The sequence below is a fragment of the Seriola aureovittata genome, chromosome 19 (assembly GCF_021018895.1).
Source record: "Seriola aureovittata isolate HTS-2021-v1 ecotype China chromosome 19, ASM2101889v1, whole genome shotgun sequence".
Taxonomy (NCBI): domain Eukaryota; kingdom Metazoa; phylum Chordata; class Actinopteri; order Carangiformes; family Carangidae; genus Seriola; species Seriola aureovittata.
In genome coordinates, this window is record NC_079382.1 from 15727775 (window position 1) to 15751984 (window position 24210).

At 39.4% G+C, this 24210-nt stretch overlaps 1 protein-coding gene across 1 annotated transcript in view; it reads left to right on the plus strand.

The window, feature by feature from the left end:
- The window catches only part of kcnk3a (potassium channel, subfamily K, member 3a), a 29829-nt gene extending 23108 nt beyond the window's left edge, over positions 1-6721 (plus strand). The window contains exon 2 of the mRNA XM_056363345.1: positions 3989-6721. Within this exon, the coding sequence (XP_056219320.1) occupies positions 3989-4908 (920 nt within the window). The 3' untranslated portion in view covers positions 4909-6721. The remainder of the gene's footprint in view (positions 1-3988) is intronic.
- The last annotated feature ends 17489 nt before the right edge of the window (positions 6722-24210 follow it).

Genomic DNA, 24210 nt, shown 5'->3' on the forward strand with positions numbered 1-24210 from the left:
TCTCTGTTTTTCCCTGTCTATCCATGAAATATGTGCAAATAGTTGCAGCCATTCCTACATAATGACACTACTATTTTGAAGCCAAACATGTTCAATATTAATGCTTCAGCCTCAGACAGCCGGGGCGAGAGTCTGGGGTTGTTCAGACGTCAATCAAACCTCTGCGGTCCATTGTTTTTTTCACCTTTCATTGCGATGAGGCTGCACTTTTCCCTCTGCTAGTGGCAATGACTGTAATCCATGTAAACACAGTGAGCGGCCCTTGTGGCTTTTTCCTGCGTGCCAAGACAAGCCGTGGAGACGTCCTGTCTCATGATAACTTTGTCACTGTTGGGGGGAGAAGTTTGGGGAGGATGGGGGGGGGGTGAGCTTGTCATGTGGGCCTCTATCCACTCTCTCACACAGCGGCAGGACTGCTGGCCTTGTCGCCTCCGGCCCCTGCGTCTGCTGTTGACGAGCGCCGCTGTCGCTCCGGTCGTCCCCACGTCTCAATAAGCCGCTCCCTGCTGCTGACAGCTCCTGACAGGCCTGCAGCTCAGCCTCTGTGCTCACCTGAACACACTGTCCCGCTGACCCCACAGAAAATGGTTAATAACTGCATTTTACCTTTTTTACTCACAGGTGTAGAGCTGCTTCTTTGAGCGAGACTCTGTAACATTTAAGGAGGAGATAACACAATCTGCCTTTAATAGTGTAAACGTTTGCTCCGACAACCTTACTTGGTCTAGTTTGACCAGAGGCTTAGAGTTCAATAATGTTAGCAAAAATCAGTCAAATATTGCTGTTCAGCTGACATGACAGTCAGTGTGCTGGCCGTCTTAATCTTAACCATTGTGCCATGTTTTAGTGTGTCAGATAAATTCATATTTACAGTGCTTCTGTTCTCAGACCTTCGTCAAGTAAACTTCATATAGACTCTGGTTTGTTTATATGAGGTTTAACTGATGAAGATGATGATTTTTCCAGTCATAGTTTTGGATGCAACACAATTGATGTGACTGGCAAAAGGAGTAGACCTTAGGCTTCCCCAAAACAACACGGTCGCACCTTGACCAAAATGTATCCTCACATTAACCATACTAACTTAAACTAATGTATGATAAAACAGGGGTGATGATTATTTTGTAGCTTTTAGATGAAACAGCAAATTTGTAGTTAACGGTATAAAAAAACAGCAAGGCTGTAACTTTCATACCAGTAAGATTATTGTTTGATTGGCTATGGATGAATGAGACTTTTATGTTGGACCAAACATATAGTGCTTAATGCACTGAGGGTCAATTCTGGGAATGCTGCCACTGAAGTTTCTTTGAGGTTGAATCTTTTGAGAGGCAAATGACAAAGAACAACATATCCAGATGCTGAAAATGTGTTTTCATTTCCTAATAGTATTTCTGTTGGATTATAGTCAGAAGAAAATACTTATGCAAGGTTGAAGAAAATGCGGTTTAAGACTGTAGTATTTTCCTAAGCAGTGCTTGAAGGGAGTGTGATAAATGATTAAAAATGTAGCAAAGAACCACAACCGCATCAATATTCACAGACCTGGGCTGAAATGTGGCTGGACTGACTGACCATATAGTCTTATGCATTTTTGATGAGCAGAATCCACTGGAGAGAAAGCAGCTGGTAGTCAGTCATAATAAAGGTCAGAAGGTACTTGACTGGTTTGTGTTGTAAGAATTGGACAAATTGTCCACTGCAGTGATTTTCAACAAAGGGTAGTTGTAGCAGTTGCAGCTGGTGGGGGGGATTATGGAGTAGCTCAAGTAGAAAAGATAGGAATTACAATCAAGACCTATCTATCTATCTATCTATCTATCTATCTATCTATCTATCTATCTATCTATCTATCTATCTATCTATCTCGTTGAAACAATTAATAATGGACAAATAGAAGTATACACTATGTTTTGAATATTTTCATTTTATCTCGCTGTCAAACATCCAAACATCCCATTCCTTTGGCACTACATTTTCTCAACTGTTGAACTAATGTATCCCTCCGCACAAGCGCACCTACAGAGTGCACTATATTACTCTGCAGATCACTAATCTTTATATTCTTTTATTTGCCCTTTCTTCCACAAACAACTCCACCAGCTGATCTGCGGTGCAATGCAGTGCGCGGCGTAGGCATACGGTAGTGCAGCGGTTCACAAACTGTAGTGCCAGAGGAAGGGAAGATAAAGTGCAGAAAACAGTGTATAAATGTAGCGTACATTTAAACTGATGATTGCTTTTTGTCAGTGGGCATTTTTTTAGAGCGACTAAAGCACATTTTTACGGATGGCCCCGTCCACAGCAGCACGCCGCTCAGGTTCTGTGCCGGTGCTCCTGGCTGCCTCTCCAAACTGATATGGTGTCGATCAGAATGTCCTGCAGTTAATACACTGACTATAGATAAGTATCTCACACAGCCCCGCGTCAAAACACTCAAGCAATAAGACAAAGGGGTGCTCGAATTCATCTGGCAGAGTTGTGGGGATAGGCCACATCAGACAAAAAAGGTTTGGGAGGCACCAGATCCTGAAGGTCATGTTTAAGGTCATCATTTGGCTGGAGAATCAGTCTCTCTGGTAAAATGGACTGCATATAGTAAACCGACCACTAATCAGAACAGGGTACTCGTCAGTCATGTCTCTGTCGTTAGAAAATGGGATCAATTTCTTTGTTGGGATGAAACAAAAATGCTAACACGAGGCAAACTGTCTCTGTGCGCGGGGAACGGGTCATGTTTTTCCTTCCACAAATAGATACATCAATTGTAATGGCTGTCATTTTGGCGGCACAACTGGGAAAGCTTTAAACAGATTTGGCACCAGACAGACAGATGGCTCAACCGCACGGATCAGTGTGACAATAAAACCAGAGCCCAAAGAATCGAATCAACCCCCAGAGTAATTACATTCTAACTATTGGTCTACCTTTTCCATTTGCTGATGCCATTGTTATCAGGGACGTCATCTCTCAGCTCCTGTGTGCAACAGGTCCACTTGTGGAGAATTTATTTCGTGGCTGTAATGATGTTGCATGCGAGGGCCTCGTATCCTCCGGGACAATAAGAGTGAGAAGAGGATGAAATGAGACAAAAGGTTGACACTTAACCTGAAATATGCCGGAAGGAAGATCAAATCCATCCTGAAATTCATGAGCTCTACGCTGCGAGTGCATACAGAAACCCTCTGTGAGTCATGCCATATCTGAAACTGGCTGGTGGTGATCACTCGACTATATTCTCCAAAGGGCCATTTCAGTAAACGCACACGTCACTGACGATATGTTTATACGGCGAGTGTTTTATCAGCCATTATCTGTTTTATGGGGAATACATGAAAGGAAAATCCTCCTCTAAACTTTGACATGACATGCTCTGTGCCATGAAGTTGACTAATTAACTAATTAGTTTCACCGGGAATTTTTATTCTAGTTCTATTCTTGTTTTTGGGCTTTTCAAAAGGCTCAGCAGAGTGCACACAAACTGCACTGCTCTTTTTCGCTATTAGGCTGTAGGGGTCTTATGATCCAAGGATTCAAAGGACTGCAGGATAAAGAGCGGTTTTATTACACAAACAAAATAAGGACCAACAATTGCAACCGACCCAATGGTGTCCTGTTTATTTGATCTGGAAAAACGTAGAGGACTAATTAGGTGCAAATGTACTCATTAGCTGAAGCCACTCCACTGAGCGATTGGGTCAATGAATTATTCAAGCTTTCTCTCCCATACACGACATCAATACTTGGCCATTCCTGCCACACTGCTGTGCATTCTCATCTCCAATTGCATTCTGCCGCCGTGAAATGAAGAGTCTTTGAATTTATCAGAAGTGCTGCTCAAAGAATACAAATCATTTATATCTGTCTGCTCCAGGTTTGACGATCTTCCCAGCCCGCAGGCTTCTCCTCTCAGACCCCTGTCCTCTGCACTGTGGATTTAATTAGTTCTGCCCCAGTAACCCTGCTCCTTTCTCCTTCTTTCCCTCAGGATATGGCCACGCAGCCCCCAGCACAGATGGAGGGAAGGTGTTCTGTATGCTCTACGCCCTCCTGGGCATCCCTCTCACCTTGGTCATGTTCCAGAGCGTAGGTGAGCGGATCAACACCTTTGTCAGGTACCTGCTCCACCGCCTGAAGAAGTGCCTTGGCATGAGGCACACTGAGGTCTCCATGGTCAACATGGTGACCATCGGTTTCATATCCTGCATGAGCACGCTGTGCGTAGGGGCGCTGGCCTTCTCCCACTTTGAGGGATGGAGCTTCTTTCATGCCTACTACTACTGCTTCATCACGCTCACCACCATCGGCTTCGGGGACTATGTGGCGCTGCAGAACGATCACGCTCTGCAGAACAAGCCGGAGTACGTGGCCTTCAGCTTCATCTACATCCTGACGGGTCTGGCTGTGATCGGAGCCTTCCTCAACTTAGCAGTGCTGCGCTTCATGACCATGAACGCTGAGGACGAGAAGAGGGATGCAGAGCAGAGGGCTCTCCTCGCTCATAACGGTCAGGCAGGCGGGCACATTAACTGCTCCGTGGACCCGGCCTCCTCCTCCTCCACGCCGTCCGGTTGTGGCGGAGGGAGCACAGTCGGAGGCAGCGGCGGAGGCGCGGCGAGCCGAGGTCTACGCAACGTTTACGCTGAGGTGCTCCACTTCCAGTCCATGTGCTCCTGCCTTTGGTACAAGAGTAGAGAGAAACTGCAATACTCCATACCCATGATCATCTCACGTGACCTCTCCACCTCGGACACCTACATGGAGCAGGGAGAGGCTTTTTCCAACCCCCTCCACTCTAATGGCTGTGTGTGCAGCCTGCAGCGTCACTCGGGCATCAGCTCGGTTTCCACGGGCCTGCACAGCATCAACACCTACAGAAGACTCAATAAACGCAGAAGCTCCATTTGAACCAGGAGACATCACGACTTTAAGGTCAAGTCCCACTAATGTCCATGTGGAGAGGGAGGCCCCTCCTACTGTGGTACTAGATTAGCCGTGGACATCAGGGAACACAACTCCAGTCCTAAAGGAACGCAGTACTCCTGATGTTTGCTTCTTTCTGGCACTGAAGAGCCTGGTGCTGCAGTCTCCAGGCTCCAGCCATGTATTTAACTTCCATTAGCTGAGCACAAACCATTTAGGACTAACATTGTTACCGATGCCACTGAGAAATAATGCTAATGGTTGTTCAAGAAGCATTCGTTACACAAACTCTGAAGCTGTTTCTGTTGGAAGACAGGGAGAAAGAAAAACGTGCAGTTCTCTCTGCACCTCTGAATTCTAATATTAAAAATCATAGTATTGAATTCAGCTGTTTCTTTGATCGTAAGACAGAATTAAATGTTCTAATATGAAAAGGGACAAAATACACTGTGAGACATGTTTTTAAGAGGGAGATTGGGGGTGTATTAACTGTATATAATCCCCCGCTAAGAAATATTTTATTGAATGATCTTCAATACACTTTTTTCAAAAAAAGACTTTCCAGAAGGAATCTTGGGTTGTAAGTATTATACTCACTTCAAAATGTGTATATATTTGGACACTTCATTAGTAGGTGTTATTGAGGGAAAGCCTATTTTTTCAGTGAAAGTTTTCAGAAAATAATCTCAGTGTCTTCTCCTGTGTGTCTGTAACTAAGAGTTTGTGTTCAAGCCAAACTGTCTGATCTGCTTCGTGTGTTTTCCTTCCATTAGTAGAAGAATCACATTACAGGCATTTCAGAATAAGCAATGAGAACAAGCAGGTTCTGGCTTAAATCTCTTGCTCAAGAAGGGGACACTCGCTGGCTGTTGCAGGGAGTGAAACCCTGTGACGGTGTCTCTAACCACTAAGCCTCCCTGCTGCTCCTTTCAGACTTTACTTTATTTTGTACAAATCTTTTCTCTTTTTTTTTTTTTCATTGTTTCTTCCTGTGCATCAAACTGTTTTATGTACTTGTTGCTTGTCATATGTTTTCATATAGCACAACTATATTCTGATCTGTTTAACTTAGAGCATGTAAGCTCACTTTGTGCATAATAGAAAGTCATATCTTATTCACTGCTGCACCTTAGAGACTGTTGTATATGCTTTAGGACACTGGAACTCAGTGCACTATTCTATTTTATTTTTTTAATGGAATCACTTTATGTTTTTGTTATGGAAATGATACGCCCTGATTAATTTTCGCTTCTGTTGTTATAGTCTGAGATATTTGAATTAATACTCTGTGTTGTGGATGATTCAGAATAATTGCAGTACACCTCACTTTAAAAAAGAAAATGGCCTCAGAGTTTGCACCTCATGCACTTATAGGGGGTATTTGCTCCAACCCCAGAAAACACACTTGATTCAGCCAACTGAGGTCTTTATGCAGTGTTTATTTTGTTTTATGTTGTAGTCCTCTAAAGGAGTATTCTTACATAATCATTATTTTTTTTAAGTTTACTTTACAATGTCTCAATATGTTAGTCATATCACATTAATTTCACTTACATTTTCATCTTTTTTTTTTCTACTGGAACCTTCTTATTAACTGCAATATGCCTGTTAATGTTGTCCAGCATTTCTCAATAAGTGACGGAGGGGCTGTGGTCGGCTATGTGCGTGGCTACACATTTAAAGTTTTTTTTTTTTTTTTTTTTCTTTAACAATAATAAAATATGGTTTAATTTAAAACAATAGTTCATTTGAGTGTTGGCTGAATTAATAAATTTGTTCATGTTATTTTCTGGTAAAATATATGTTTATGTGTTATTTTTTATTAGTTCATTCCTCACAGGTATAGCATGCAGTATGCTTTAGCTGTTTGATTGTCAGGTTTATCTAGACCTGCAGAAAAACCTGAGAAATCACGGCACAGCAAAATCACTCACAAGATGAATGGATAATTTTGCATTATGTAATTTCACTGTAATTTAAATAGAAGCACATGAATGTAGTAATGGTTTTACGGGTGCCCTTTAGTTTATATTGTGCACTTGCACGACGACACAATTGCACAGACGGCTCTGTTCACGTCTGCCTTTTCATATCAGTGATCTAGTTGGTGGCAAAGAAACGTAACAATGGCAGAAGAAAAACAACATGGATGGAAACAAGGCAGGGTTTAAAATGTATTCAAAAATTTGTTCCACCTCAAGGATATAGGCTCAGTGTGTTTTGGCAAGAAACTCTGAATGTAAACACAGTCTTTGCTTGTTTACAAGGAAAACTCTTAAGGGCACATATAAATAATTTCTCATTCTAACACTTCAGTCAATTTTTCTAAACGAATGAATGAATTAGTGGTTACATAATTGCTGCTTGTCTTGTTGCAGAGATATAAACAAAGAGCCCAGAATAATTTTTTTATTCATCTTGAGGAAAATCTGCTAAAAACACAAAGACATCAAATTATTCTGCCTTGAGAATAATTAATAATTAATAGTTCATGCTGTTATTACAGAAAAAGGTGTTTCATGTTAGTGATAGTACATGAACTGTGTCTCGCTCTCCTCTGGCTTCAGCATTACGGACCATCTGTGGTCTGTCTGCAAACACACTTGAAAATAACTGACGGAAAAACTAGAATTCAGCCAAAGTTAAAACAAGACGAGATTGTCATTAGTGGCACAGCAGAGACACTGTAGCACGTAGTGTGTGTGTGGTCTCTGGCTGCTGTTGTTATACTGCGTCTGTATAATGTTGTATAGATTACAGGTGAAGTGAGCGTTCCTGGTCCTTTATACCATCAGGGAATTAATGTTGGACAAACTGAGTTTTCCTTCAACAGTCACAAGCCATTCATGTTGTTGAAATTTGTTGCTCTGGTGAATTCAACAATTCATTTTCACAAACCAATGAAATAATATTTTTAATTTCAATGCTGCAGAATTTCTTAATAAAAACGTGCATTTTCATCACACTTTCCAGCAAATCTATTATGTTAAGATATGAATAGTCATATCTTCAGGAAACAGATATTTTGGCCCTTGTTTTATCCAGGGAGTCATCACTTTGTCGACTTAATATTAATATTATTCTGCGAGAAATGTTTCTTTGATTTCTACAGCCTGTTTTCACTCGGTTTTGGTTTTATGCATCTGTAAACCACAGGAAACAGCTTTTTAATTTATAAAACATTCTGCATAAATAAATTAATAAATGAATGAATAAACCTAATCTTATGGGGTGAAACACACACATACCATGTGACCTGGCCTGTTCCGACGTTGATGCCACAAATCTTTGGATTCATATTCGACTGTGTCACCACTGCTCTCATCACAGCAAACTTTTCACCCAGGCCTCGATGCCTCGTTACGTAACCAAAGTTAGGATGAGGTGACTCTGTAAGTTTACTCACCCTTTTATTATATTTATTACGTAACTGTCACAGTCGCACCTTTATAGCTGCAAACCATGAACTCTTCCGCTCCACTTCCAAGGAGAAAGTTCCCAGACTATCAGCTGAGATCCCAATGTCCTTCAGTGCATTTCATCACTCTGCGAGGCTTGACCTGTAGCAGCACCCCACAGTTCAGCAACTACACAGCATTTCACTACAGCTCATCTTTAGCTTCACATCATCTGTCTCTCTGATTTATATGACCGCCACATGCACAAAGAAACACACACAATCCATGTGTGCGGGGAGGAGCAGCAATCTCCAGAAGTATAGAAATTTTCTTAAACTTAAGACTCAAGAAATATACAGTAATGATATGATTTATGCAAGAACGTGAGAGTGTAACTGATACATGGAATCAGTAAGATGAGGAGTTGATATCTGTGGTGGAGAACTTGATTAGCTTTGTTAATAACCTGCAGGATATTTTGGGCATTTGTGGCTCAGAAGGTAGAGAGAGGGTTGCCTGCTATTTGGAAGGTTGGTGGTTCAATTCCCAGCATCTCCAGTGTATGTAGAGGTCTCCTTAGGCAAAATACTGAACACCATATTGCCCCCAAAGTATGTGGTGTATGAGTGTATGTGTGAATATGGGAGAACGTGACTTGAAGTGTAAAAGCGCTTTAGAAATGCAGTTGATTTACTTTTTTTTTTTCTTAGGTTGGATGATTATGTATTGCAGACACGATACTGATGATGGAGTTCCTCATGGAAGCATTCTTGGCCCTTCTCTACTTCACTACTCTTTCGGTTACAAAGATATAGAATGATTTTGTTTTTTCTACAACAACACAATACACTTTAAATTATATAGGTTACTGTAAATTGTCACAGAATAGCTAGCACAGGTACTAGGGAATTTGATCACCACCAGCTGTCACAGCTACTGACCAGGATTTTGGACATCCTCCATAATGCAAGGTTTTTAACTAGCCTCCAAAAGGGTCTGTAAAAATTTCTATTTTCTCACTATTTCATCATAATTATAGTGGTTAAACTACCATTTGTATATTTTTGGCCTAAAACGTTCAGTTTTAATAATGTAGACACAAAATATAAACAGGCTCAAAAAGCTAACAATGTGTAATCTTTGTGTAACTCACTGTAAACTACTACACCTTCCCCAAATGTCCTGAAGCAACACTGAGGACGTCCTGTCCTCTGTGTCCTCCATACAGCCGTGATCATAATTTTTGTCTGTTTATAAAACCTCCGATGCACTCACTTCTTTAGTTCTGTGCCATTTAGCTGAGTGTTGCAATCCCATTGCAATGGTTCTGAAACTGTCAATATCAGCCCTGGTGAGTGCTTCTTTAGGACTGTGAATGTAACCTAACAAACTACAGAAAACAACAGCAGAAAAAAAGCAAGGACTTGTGAGTTTTAGGACACAAATGACATCTGACAGGCTGCAGTTCTTCATGCTTGAATGGCCAAGCATTACAAAATGAACTGAGGAGAAATCCAATCCGAAGGGAGGCTTAGATTAAACCATTTCTGCCGTCTTCTCAACTTTTATCACCACCAGAAAATGATGACATATTAATACAAATTAGAAAGACATATATGTGTGTGTTTTCTTATGTAAGGCTTTTCCTTACTTCAGATAAAAATAAAGCTTTTTTGAAGTGACAGATGAGTAAAAAATAATATGCAAGTCCATGTTGACTAAATGTTTTCCAGTGATTACAGAGTATCGTCACAGTATGTGGAGCACTCTCGGCTGCAACACATCATTCTCAAAAAAACATTTCTATCAACAAGAAACCAGCTGGAAATGGTCTTCTTAAAGTGGAAAATCCATACGACACTGAGTAATCAGCATGCTGTCAAATCAAGCCATTGATTTCGAGAGAAGGAGGAACATAAGTGTCTGTAAATTAACAAGGAGGCTAAAAGGGGCGGGCAGGAGAAGAAACACTACACTCCTCATAAACGGAGGCCATTCTGTCTTCAAAACATCTGAGGTATTTGTGCTTGGAAATGTGTGAATTGTCACAATTTAAAGGAAATGTCCAACAACCAACATTTACAAACACATAATTCCACATTTCCCCTCTTTAATTTTCCTCATGCTTTTTCCTGTTACTCTCTCGTCTCCTAAGATTATACTGTCATTATTCCACAGAATAATCTCTGGATGAGGTCCTTTTCAGAGGTAGCAGAGCATATTCACAGGAATAAATGAAAGTGGAGAGGACGACGGTGGTTGTTTAGTGGGCGATGGGTTTCTAATCTTTCCACAGCCTCCACCTCTGAACGTCCAGTATTCAGTTCCTCTCACATCTCAGTCCCGTTGCACTGAATTAAGCCAACTCATTTTTCACAGGAAGCTGAAAATACGCCTGTCTGCCAGGACCTTTATCTCACGAGCAGAGAATGCCATTAATGGCCTGCTCCACTCTGTGCTGTTAATCACATAGAGAGGAAATGTCTTTTTATGTGCTGAAAACCACCTCCCCTGAAGAAGGCACCAAGAGGTTTGTGTGTTTTCTAAGTGACATGTCAAAATTACAAATTGCATGCTTTCCTGTCTTGTTTTTTTCTTGTCAGTCAGTGTGTGGTATTTGATCTTTCCAGCACCCAACCACTTTATTTGCTTTTTTGGGATTGACAGCAAAGAAACACTTAAATGTCAAACTAATTGTTGTCACTCAGGAAAAAAAAAAGAAAAGAAAAATCAGCGAGATGACAGCCATCAAACAAACCCGCATGTCAATCCCCATCTTTGAAATGGGAATTTCTCTGTCTGTGTGTCTTCCTGTGTTTATATTATTTCTCGCTGGCTTGTAAGATTTTTTTTTGTTCTATTCTTCTTGTTGTACTTTCGTTTCTCACATAAACATTGCAACTTTTATGAGCGATTGCATAAACCAGTTCAAAAGTACAAAAGAGAGGCACAATATGTCTGAGGAGCTTCTTATCTTATTAAAATATGATTGTTGACATGTTTCAAGCAGAGCCCTTCATGGTTCACTCAGAGTGTGAGCCAGCTTCTTTTATTTGACATAATATAAATCATGCAGGACAAATAGTATCGACTAATGCACAGATGTTTTTTTATTTATTTATTTGAGTTAGAAGATTCATTCTTGACCTTAGAAACAGCAGCAACAGCACAAGCTCATACTGTTATCAAATCCAATACTTAGCTCTCATGACAACACCTTAACCATCTCCACGGCAAGTGAGAAAAACCATCCACTGAAGAAGGCCGAAAGATGTGGTTGAAATCTTTGGAAACAATGAGTAAGTTGGACCTTGTGTCAAGACTTTATTGAATTTATTAAAGTCTGTTTTTCTCTTCTGTATTAAAGGAATACTTTTTTGGGAAACACAAGTATTTGTTTTCTTGAGAATAGTTAGACAGGAAGATTGATATCACTATCATGTTTGTACTCTAAATGTGAAACTACAGCCAACAGCTGGTTAGCTAAGCTTAGCTTAGCTTAGCGTAAAGACTGGAAAGCTCTGTCCAAAGGTAACACATTCTGCCGACTATAACACCTATGAAGTTCACTAATTACCATGTTATATCTCTTTGTTTAATCTGTACACAAACCAAAGCGCAAAAAAAAAAAAAAAAAAAAAAGGCATTGCTTTATGGGAGTTATGTCCCAGACAATTTCCTGGCTGAGCCCACTGACTTCAAATGAGATAAAATGTCTGAATTACTGAGCTTCAGAAGTGACGGATAGATAAGAGTTTGTTACCTTTGGAAAGAGCCAGGCTAGCTGCTTCCTCCAGGATCCAGTCTCTATGCTAAGATAAGCCAAACAGCTGATGACTATAGCTTCATATTTATATTACAAGTAGCAAAAATTTACCAAAATGTTGAACTATTGCTTTAACTAAAGTTGAATTGTTTATTTTGCAGTGTTTAGCCACGATAGCAGGGTTAGCTTTACTGTTCTAATCTAGCTTTAGGCTGTTTAGTATTACCAGCTGACAGCAGGCTCGGCCCATTGGCTGATGTTGGCATTGTTATAACATTTTAATGATGAACAGATGTTGATACAACACCAACTTTCATTAACCCTAAAAACTTATATATAGATATAAATAAAGCTAAATCAGAATTGTAACAATGTACACAAACAGCCAGCATGGCTCCCTGTATCCGGTGGAAGAATATCAGTTTCCAAAGCTGCTCTAATGTGATGTTTCACTGTCACACACAGCAGTACAGTATATGCGCTGTGATCTCACTGAACGTTTGCTTTCTCAATGAAAAAAAAAAGCTCCTTACCTTGCGTTCTTTGTCTGTCTGTCTGTCTGTCTGTCTGTCCTTGAATTTCAGCTTTATTCATTTCAGACTGCATCAGTGACAAGAGATAAAAAATTTCAAAAAATTTAATCCAATACCAGAGTGATAAAAAAATGTATATATAATATCTAAAATATAAAAAAATAAATAACAGAAAAATAAAGGAATGCAAAAACATTCAGCCACATTCAGTACCTTAAATCAATATATAACAATATAAGATCAAGAGATAGGGTGTTTTACAGTAAGACAAAAATAAGACAAAATTTTCTAACCTATCTCTCAGTGGGGATAATTTCCCTCCTCATTTGGTGACATTTAAAGACCAAGACTTCAGAAAGCTTGGCAGTGTTTTCAGATTCTCCCCGTAACACCTGGAGCTTTTCTCTCTGTCAGCAGATGAAATGTTGGCAGTGTCGTCATAACGGCAGGTATGGTGTTCATGAAACTTTGACTTCCTCATTCTCTCATCTTATCTCTCATTCAACTCTGATTTCCTGCTTTTTATGTCGCTGGTGGAATGTGAAAGCAATCAGGATGAATCAATGCGCAGATTCTTCACATGTTTTGTAAAACAGTGTGTATGCGTTGAGCGTTGAGCTTTTTCCATCTTCATTTTACACCTAAATCAACTGGACACGCTGGTTCAGAGCAGCTGGCTTCCACCTTTGAGATCGGCTGTAATGTGATTACTTTAACTGATGTCAAGAGAAAATGGCATCCAGCAACAGGGATGCTGGGGAGGGTCTCATCTTATGTGATGGTCTGACATTAGTGGTGTTACATAACTGTGACCTCCAGCTCTGCTGCCATCGGCTCTGGTATAGTCCCCCACCGCCACCACCACTAACCTCCCATATCTTCTGTAATCATTCTGCATGCCTGGCTTCAGACACAAGTCTAGCTTTGTGACCAAACAAACAAGCTGTTGTCACTTGCAGAGATGTTGTCCTGATCAGTTGATGCCGTCAGCTGAGACGAGAACAAGCATGAACACCAGCCAGAGCGAGAGCGCACAGAATCAGACCGAGGGCTCTGTTACTGATTTCACTACAGACACTGATGTGATGTAGAGAAGATATAAACCTGGGGCAACTTTGATCTCCAGTCTGACCAACATAAAGCTGCCACTATTATAAGGAAGTACATTTTATTTTTGTAGGAGTTGGTGTTAGCTTAGCTTAGCATAAAGGCTGGGCGCTGTCTGACGGTAACAAATTCAGCTCAATAGCACCAAGAAATCTGACTAATAAAAACATTATACCATGTCTTTCCAATCTATAAGGAAAAAAAAGGAGGGTGGAGAACCCAAAATGCGGTCACAAGACAAATCTAAGAGGTGACAAGGTGATTAACTGGATAGAAAAGCAAATAAAAATATTTTTGTTGCAATAAATTGCATTTATTTTTTCAGACTTTCCTCTAATTTTTGCAATTATTCTCGTGAATAAGTGGATAATTTTATCTCTAAAATTATTTAAATAAAACGGCCTATGGTTGAACTAGTTATAACTGGTGGACATTGCTTAATTTTAAGGGGTCACAGGTCAAAAAGGTTGGGAAGCACTTCTTGAATACACATCATATACTCCTATACTTTCTGGATTTCTGGTAATGCATTGAATGAAGAGTTAAAATAGGAAGTCTGCCATAATATAGCAAACTAACGTATGAACTTTGTTTAATTTAATTGTTCAACATATTCTACTTATAAGACACAGCAATTAGTGACATTCACTGCTCCTAATAAGCTTTATTGAGACTTGTCGATGAAGCTAAATTTTATTTCAGGTATATTTTAAGTCCTGAAGAACCCCAAATCTCTGCAACTGCAAATTATTTAAATCAGTTAAAGTTTGGAAATGTGAACCGACTAGAGAACAACCAAATAAACTGTTAAAGGAGTGTGTGTGCTGCTGTTCTGCTCTCCTTTTCTCTCCATACTCTGCTCTCTTTTCTGCTTGTTCTATAATCTTTTATTTATACTGAACTGTGTTGTTTCTCTCTGTCTCTCTCTGTAAATGTGCTGCTGCCATCTCGGCCAAGTAAGGCATCCTTTGTCTCAACAGACCAAACCTGGTGAAGAAAAATGGAATAAATAGTGTACACGTAGAGGCCTACATGCAGAGTCCCATGTGAGGCTGTGCTGATTTAAGTGTCTGGTGTTAGGTCATCGGTGGGTCTGTGGTCAGAACAAACACACAACTAATGGGGTTTTTGCCAGGTTGATTTGATAGAGCAGCACTGCAAAGAGACAATCAAACGAGAGATTTATAGCCATCAAACATCAAAAAACACGCAGCTCCTGCATCAATGCAATTTCAGAGTATAGGTCTGTAGCAGAAGGCCTTGTGCTCATTTTAACCAGCCACTCTTACCTAAAGGAAATTATTCATTATCTCCTTTGAGATTTCTACCTTTAAAAAAAATTCAATGTCAGTGATCTTATCTCTTTCTTACCTATTCCTTCTGAGACTTTTTCTTTCTTCAATGTCACAGCACATCGAGTTCAAAACTGAAAAAGCAACACCCTCTTTTACAAGAGTAGACAGAGCTTCAGGGAGGATCTGTCACATGTCAGCCTCGGAACCTCATCTCTGCTTTGACAGCCAAAAAATAGTTCGTTGGGTTTTCTTTCCCATTGTTTCTTAACATCCTTGCCACATGTCTTAGATAGACACGTCTTAGATAGATTCAGGTGAGGAAAAAGACAACATGTTCATCTTGGAGACTTAACACCTAATACAGTAGCATGCAAACACATTGTACAAGGACAACAAAACCCTACGATCAATGCCAAGCTGAGCAACAGAAGCCAGAGCAACAGGGAATCCCTGCACAGACACAAGGTGCTATGTGCCGCGGTAGATGTCAAAGCTTCACAGTAAAATACTTGGATGCGTAAAGTCCAGTTTTTTCTCCTTACTTGCCTAAGGTGTGTGTAAATGATTGAAATAGGTATCACATCACAGCTTTCACAGCACAATTTCAATTGTGCCCTTTTAATCTAGAAGGAACCGCTGAGAGCCTTGGAAATGTTTCTGACTTCAACATGGATTAACGTCAAATCTGCAGTGCTGCTCCTGTGTCACTTGTGATTAGGTGTCCTCCAAGAAGATCTGCAGGAAATTTTGCCAGGCCCTCCGTACCCCCGCACACCCCCGCCATGTCGTGAAGCTCTTCGACGGTTAGATAATCAGCCGAGATATGAGCCGAAGTGATTGTTGTGAAATCCATACACACCGCTTGTGTAAGATCAACAACAAAGGACGTGGCGTGGATTCTGGACAGTGAAATGTAGAGGGATTAATGATTGATATAAATGTTAATAATAATCATATTGTAACTGTAATCAAAAACATAGTTATAATACAATATTTCTCAAAGGATAGGCACTTTTTTTAAAAACATGTTGAATTAAAATTCAAAGACTCATACTCAACCCTGAGAATGAGGCAAAGTACAAAAATGAATTCTGTAATTAAACTTGTTGTTTATTTGTTTATTTACATGGGACAATGTGCATTACAAATAGCGGGACAAAACTGCTGGGATAAGGTCAATTACTAATTTTGCACCCATAGTCCCATCACAACTGACAACTGATAAATCTCATTAAAAAAATGATTGTAGCAAAGCTGAAAAGAAGAACAAATAGAGAAACTGTATCATAGCACTTTGTCCTAACAATCTTAAAGGAGCTCTTTGGAAGTTTTGCTATTGCCACATAGCCAGCATTAGCATTAATGGCTGTTTACTTACTACTCTTGCCAATAGCTTCAGCCATTTGCAAGATGTTGTTGAGGGCTGAGTGGACACTTTGGTGACTCAGTATCGGAAAGTGACAAGATGGCTAACTGGTTAGCATGCTAACTTCAGTCGGAGAAAAGAAGTGACAGAAATAGAAGCAAAGCAAGAGGGTCGCTGTCCACTGCTGGAGACAGCTCTTGGTGAGTAAAGGAATGAAGTTGATGCTGAACTCGCAACGTTTCTTCTAGACTGGTAAGTAAACAGCTGTTAATGGTAACGTTGGCCATGCAGCAATAGCAAAACTTATAGCTAAATAGCTCCTTTAAGAAAATAATACAGTCAAACAAGTATAAAACTTTAGAACTGAGTTAAAGTTTGCCTATGAAAATTCTGAATAATAAAATCATTTTAGCACTGCATTTCTCCATAGGTAGAATATCCCAATGATTTGCTGTGCTGTCATAGAAACAGCTGATTAAAATGCTATAATATCTGTATATGAATGATGCAACCTTCAATACCACTCTCCTGAGTACATTAATGTCAAATGGGCTCAGTGTGAATGAAAAGTGAATAATAAACAAGGAACGTGCAATCCGAAGGTAGATTTTCTTTTATGCCTGAAGAATACTTTACATTTCAATTCTCCTCCACCAAAATCTCTCAAGGGGATGAGATACTTAATAATTTTTTCTAACGCCACGTGTGTTTGATGGCCTCTTCAGGCCACGCGAGGACTGAAGAGAGCACCAGTTCCTGCTACTTGCACAATGAGCACCACTGGAGAGCGATTGTGTAACCAATGACAGCCCTCAGCGGCTGATGCATAATCACGACAACTGTCCTGGTGTGTTGCTGATACAGTAGATAATAGTTAGAGAGAAGACGAGCGGACAGGGAAGACAGTGGGTCACAGGTCAGGCATGTCTGCGTCAGAGGTTCTGTCATATTTTCATAAAGCACAACAAAGCATTTTATTAACATTTTGCGAAGCCAACAATAAAGTTACTGAATGAAATAAAAGGTCACAAGCTGCAGTTGAGAAAACACGCAATTAAGCAAGATTTTGTTTTAATTTAACATTGAGCACACTAGTTTCTGTTCTGTGTTTGCTGTAAAGAAGCAGTAATCCATCATTGCTTCTCCATAAAACAAAACTAAAATCTACCCAGTGCTGATCTTTGGAAGCCGCCAACTTTCTGCTGAGGTAGATTTAAAGTCCAGAAAATTATGGTGATTTCACCCTCACACAAAGGGAATCTGTCCTTGCATTACTGTGGCCAAATATGGTCTTCGGTTACTGACCTCAGCTGTGTTGCAGAAAACCCTGTTCTGTCATGGAACAATGTTGAATGTATGAATAATTTCTCAATCATTTATATTTCAAACTTCCTAAAAGTGAGTGAGTGAGTTTTCTATAAATAGTATGGCTACAGATTTTGCAATCCTAATTTGGCCTTCTTTTCCGACTTAACTTCCCTCCTAATCTAACCTTTCACTTACACATAAGATTTACAAAATGGAAGGAATGATATTTAAAGGAATCGCTCTGCCTGGAAGTCTTGCTTCATGTCTGCAGACTTTGTGGTAGCTACTGTTTATTCTATTCTGGTATTAAAAGTCCATGCAATACATTTCAGTCCAGTAAATCAATATATAAACAGTGCCAGTGGGTGAGCCACTTTTTCAACAGGGAAGGCCATATTGCAGCCACAGGATGACTGTAAACGTCTAAAAGTGATCGCACAAACCATAAAACTGATTATTTCTTATTGCTCCTATTAGATTTTTGATAAAACAACTACAACCAACTACAACCAAGAAAAGTGATTCCCAGGAGGGGTACTTCTGCAGTTGTCTTGTACACCGAATATATCCAAATACTTCTGTTTAGGAGGAAAATAAACAGCCACATTGATTAGAAATTGATGTGATGCTGAGAATATCTATAATAATCAGTAAGTAATAAATGTTGAAACTGAAACCATTAGCCAAAACTAATGACACTTTTAAAAGACGGCCACCAAAACAATCCAATATCTGTTTAAATGTACGCTTCATGTAAACATATTTTCAGCGGTTAGCACTACATTTTTTCAACCGCTTAACTACCGTATTCCTACGCACAAGTGCACTTACGGAGTGCACTGTATCACGCCGCAGCCGCAGGTCACCTGAGTGAATCAGAAAGCGTCAAATAACCTGAACTATCCCTTTAACAGCGTTAAAAAAAAACATCTAGTTTGTAATGCCGATTGAGATAATATAGAGCTGTAAGGGTGCGCGAGGGTACCACTGCTCACGAAGACTAATGCTACAACCAATAATGTCAATAACGATTTGTAGATCCATCTCTACTTACAGTATTTTCCCTCATTTACATGTTTTGATGAGGTAAGGTGATAAGGAGGTCCGACCTTTCAACAGAGTGTGTAATAACCTTTTATCAGGCTAATCCGCATTGGTCTCTTCACACGGCACTCTTTTCTCCACTCACTGTATGTCAACAACCACATTAGTCGTGACTGTCTCCAACTCATGTTCCTTTCAGGCAGCTCCATGTGAACATACCGTGTGCCCAGTGGAAGGGGCTTCCAGGAACATGCTGGCCTGTGTTGGAAATAACAGTTATTACAATGATTCATGGCGAGTGTTGACATGTTTTCCAAAGGTTAAGAAGAGTTGTCAATGGCAGTACATCTTGCACATTTGCAGCCAGACAGTAGAGACTGCACACGGAGAAGTTGTGCAGGGCCTTGTGTTTACAGTTCATTCTTGTAGGCGAGCTGTGTTAGAAGGCTATAAATGAATTCCAGGCGCAGCAGCATTAACTTACTGCACCCACTCCACAGCACATGAAGGCTTAAAGTTTGGTTTCCGTCCCGGCCCCAAGAGAGGGTCTATTTTTTCATATGGAGAATAAATATCCGACATTGTATTGTCTTTTATTTCCCATTACTTCCATTTGATTGCTTAATGGAGAGTAAGTATGATGGCTACCCCCCCATTAGACAAAATGACTCAGAGATCAATACAGGATTCAACCATTAGTTCAATAATAGGTTACATTTTTAGGTTTCGAATGAAAGAACATCTGACATCACCACACATTTCATTTTTATGTTCCCAAAATAGTATAAAATATAAAAAATATTCAAATGAGGCATCATATAACATGTTTGTTATATGATGTTTGCGCTAACTATAAATCAAAATTGGTATAGAGATTAAAAAAAAGAAAAAAAAAAGAAAACCTATGAATTCAAAGTGGTTAAGTGATGTTTAAGTTTAAAAAAAAGAAAGAAAAAAAAACATTTTGGTGTTTGGTGGTGTCATTCTTTACTGTATCTCTTTACTGTACCACCGGCTGATCCAAACGGTTAATTAACTTATTTGCTCTTAATCAATATGTCTCCAGCTCTCCACAGACCTCTAGGCAATCTCTTGAAAAGCGAAGGCATGGGAATGTTCAGTGGACCACAGTGCCACAGGGGTGAGATGAATAATTGCATTACATAAGCACGTCAGACGCCAAATTAATGTACAGTATGTGCATGTATGTAACGCCTTTAGGTGATTTAGTGCCATTGTGTGGTGATGATGTTCAACAGCAGTAAAAAGGCCATTTTAAAATTTTTACAGAAAATTCAGTCGATGTCTCTTATGGTACATGAAAGTACCTCAAACACCCAGGATGGAGTTGGTTGAAATGACTGAAAATAATGTATAGAATAGTTATTTAACAGGACCTGATCGCTACAACAGCTCAATTTCCTCATCAAGCACTAATCACGTTTTTCTCTGACTGCACCCAGCTCCTATCAATGTGTCACAAAACGCTAAAACTCATAAAAACTTCAGAGATAAAGTTTTTGCTGCTTTAACGCAGTAACCTGAAGCCTTGAGGTCACCATCAACCACAAACCTTCATTTACTCTGCACGATCACTATAATGTCTTTTGAAATAGGACACGATCATACGACAGAGAACAATCACAAAACCAGACACATTTACATTCAGTGAAGGTTTATAAAATGTAGCCTCATGTATTTTCAGTTTAGTGACAGTGGTAGAAGTAGTAGACAGTCTCGGTATTACTGCCGTGGAAGTGTTAAGAAAGAGAAAAGAATGGAGCTCAAAGTAAATATGAAGCAAAAAACAATTACATTGATGGCAGGGGCTAGAAAACTCATTAAACAGGTAGGTGAGATGAACAGTAATTTAGCAACAGAGGTGATTAGATTAAAGCCACGGTTTCTTAACTGCCATCTGCCTTAACACTTATCTGACCGGACACTTGATATAATTTATCAGCACGGTATACACTTTAGGGCAGGGACAACTGTGACGGCTGATTTGGAAGGACTTGTTAAGATGTTGATGAAGATGTTGTTTGAATGCTTTCATTCTTATATTAAACTCTTCACAAGCCAATCAGGCCTTTGCTTCCCTCATGAGCCACTACGGCTTCATTTATGGACTCGGTGCAATCATTATGAAGTTTTGGCATGTAGCACTGAAATGAAAAGTTGACAAAAAGGTATTTAACAGCTCCTAACAGACTAAAACAATAATCTCAGGATGGCTTAGCCAAAAATCATTTTTAAATTAAGTGTTTAGAGATCCTTTTTACAATAATTTATGCACTGCCCCAAACAACCAGGCTGATCATATACAGAAGGCAGGTCTATAAGTTATAAGAAAGATAAAGATATTGTTTGACTATAATAACAGGTAAATTGTTTTAAGTTGTATTGCTCATTTTGAAAGGTATCTAAGAATTTTTGGATCGCAAGAATAATATTTAAATGAAAATAAAAATATGTAAATAAAATAATTCTGTCATATAACATTTTCACAGTGAAGAAAAAAGATCGAAGCGTTGTAAAATTCAAATAAGTCACAAGTTATGAAAGATAAAAAGATTATGGCAGAGATTTAAAACCTCCCAGTGAATTGTATTCCTCATTAGACTTGTCAGCAGGTGATCTTTGATCTGAACAGCCTTGCATTTGTTCTGCACAGTGCAGATGTACATGTTATATAACAGCTCAGAGTCACAGGGTCACTGCCAGTGATATCTGTCTAAAGTCTGCACAGGTGAGCACTGCTGAGTGGTGATCATGAATAATTCTGCCGTCAGTTCAGTTTGGGCTGTGGACAGTTTTCACATGAAGCTTTCTAATAAGCTGTCACCCACCTCAGTCTGCTCAGCTGACACTGCCATGTGACATTTCAGTGGCCTCGGATGAGCTGCATGCACATAAAGTGTTCCCCTGTCACCTTTCCCTCCCCGCAGGTCCAACCTCACACCAGTGGAGGTTGGCTGTCAATCAGATGTTTCCAGGCCATTCAGCGTGAAATGATAATGCTCCTGGGTACTCTTTTTTTATTTTTTCATGACTGCCATAGATGTTGTGACTTTTCATGGGCACATTTAAAGAAAAACAGGTCCACTGTAGATGATGTTTTACAAATATGCCACAAAACCTGCATTCAATGATTGGTTCACTAAAAAAAAAAAACTGCTAGGTTAAAAATAATCCAACCTTAAACTCACCACTGGGTAACTATGGGCTAACATGCTCTGGGCTGGTTTGACCCAAGTGCTGGGTTTTACCATTTAACCCAGAATGCTATGTATTTGTTTCATTGCCTTGATACTTTCATTATCATTATTATTATTCTTATTATGAGAATAATAAGAATAATATGTTACATAACAACTGTTGTGTACTTAATAATAATTGCATTTAATAAGTGCATCTTATGCCCAAGGCAATAAATGTGCTGTAACGGTTGACTGATTTTGTAAATACTCATCCATGTTGGTCCCCACTTGTTAATTACACATCAACTATTTTGTGTTGCAAAATGCCATTTAAGTTATAAGGCTTATTTTGTGGAAGCATCAAATTGCAAAAAAAAAAAATACTGCAAGCATTGCAAGAACATTTCAAAATATGGCAAAAGGCAAATATGTGAAAAGCAAACTAATTAAATTTGTATTCAAACTCAGTCTTTGTTAACTAAATGAAAATGTTATTTTGAAATACTACTTTGGAGTAATAATTTTATTATTGGGAACTTATGTTGATATTGCCATTAACACTAATACACCCACACAGCTATTTTGCACACACCAGATCTTACAGGCATGTTCAGATCATTTGTAGTGAATCATTTCATCGTTTGGAAGCTCGTATTCATGATTACAGAGGACCCGATGAACACCCCTTGTGCTAATTAGAAGGGCTGTAGGTAAAACACCAGACCAATTTCTGATTTCTGGACCTCAGCCAGAGTGACCATTAGGTTCTTGGTCACTTCTCTTATCAATACTCTCAATACCCTCGTGCTGGGTTTTTTCAATTCATGAGGAATTACATAGGCTGTTTGAATGACATACGTTTGGAACTGCAACAATGCAAGGAAAGAAAAGCAGAGAGAAACCAGAGGAGACATAACTCATAACAGCGGGGATACAAAAGACTGGACACAGGTAGGTCAACTTCAGCCAACCTTCATCTATAAGTTTCTCAGTACTAAGGCAAAAGTTATATTTACCAACCGTGTTAGATAAGTCTGAAATACAGTGTAATTTCAAAAACATCTATGCTGTTTTACAGTTGTTACTTTTGAAATAGATTATGACATGTTACCATAAGAAATACTGAAGCTTACCTGGTGTCATTTCGTCTAGCACTAAGTGCCATTTCCCTCTCACTGGGCCTACGTCCCAGGCCAGTTTTCAAAAGGTTTTCCCACAGCCGCAGGATAAAGCATCTGGAAGTCTAAAAACAAGTGATTACTTTCTAAATGCACTATAGGGTCGTGTCAGCAGTGGTGGCAGTGTGTAAAGCTGTTTTTCTATCTATCTTCCAAACCAAAGTTAGCAGCTAATGCTAATAGCACTGTGTAATGTTGTTCTATGCTAGCCTTGTAATGTCAAAGAGTTGGTAGCTAAAGCTAGCCATGTAATATTCAGAGGTTAGGAGAGCTAAAGCTATCTTTGTAACTGCAAGGCCCAAAAGTTAGCAGCTTATGTTAGTCTAATGCTAACGCTATCCTTGAAATCTCCAAAGTAGCAATTAATGCCAGCCTTATAATGTCCAAACTGTAGATGTTTAGCAGCTAATACTGGCCAAACTTTAAGATAGCAGCTAATTCTAGCCTTATAATGTTGGATTGATGTTATTGGCACTAAACTACTTAGATGCATGCTACCCTTATCTAAGTTAGTGGCCAATATTACTTACATGTTTTCATGTTCGTCATGTTAGCTAATGTTACTGGCACTCCTGTAATGTAGGTTTATGCTAGCCTTGAGATGTCCAAGACTTAGTAGCTAAAGCTAGCCTTGTAATATTCAGAGGTTAGGAGAGCTAAAGCTATCTTTGTAACTGCAAGGACCAAAAGTTAGCAGCTAATGCTAGCCTTATATTATCCAAATTGTAATCTTTAGCTCTGGAAACTGTTAGTATGACAGGTTTTTTGTGGTTAGCATTGTGATTTGTTATATTTACCATCACTATTTTTTGGTTAAATACAAACAGGTCTACAATACTTTATTGGTTTAATCTGAGAACCTTCATCCTACATACTGACCATGAATTCCTGGAGTTACTGAAGGGGGTGGCAGCCAAACACTTCCCTATTTTATGCTCTTGCTGATGTCATCAATGATGTCACGGGTTATACCATGACTGTGGGGATGGTCATAAGTTAAATATATTGTGCTCATAATTATTTTTCTGATTTGACACGTTTACAAAATTATGATTTATGTCTTGTGTGTACTGTTACTTTTGACTGACAAAT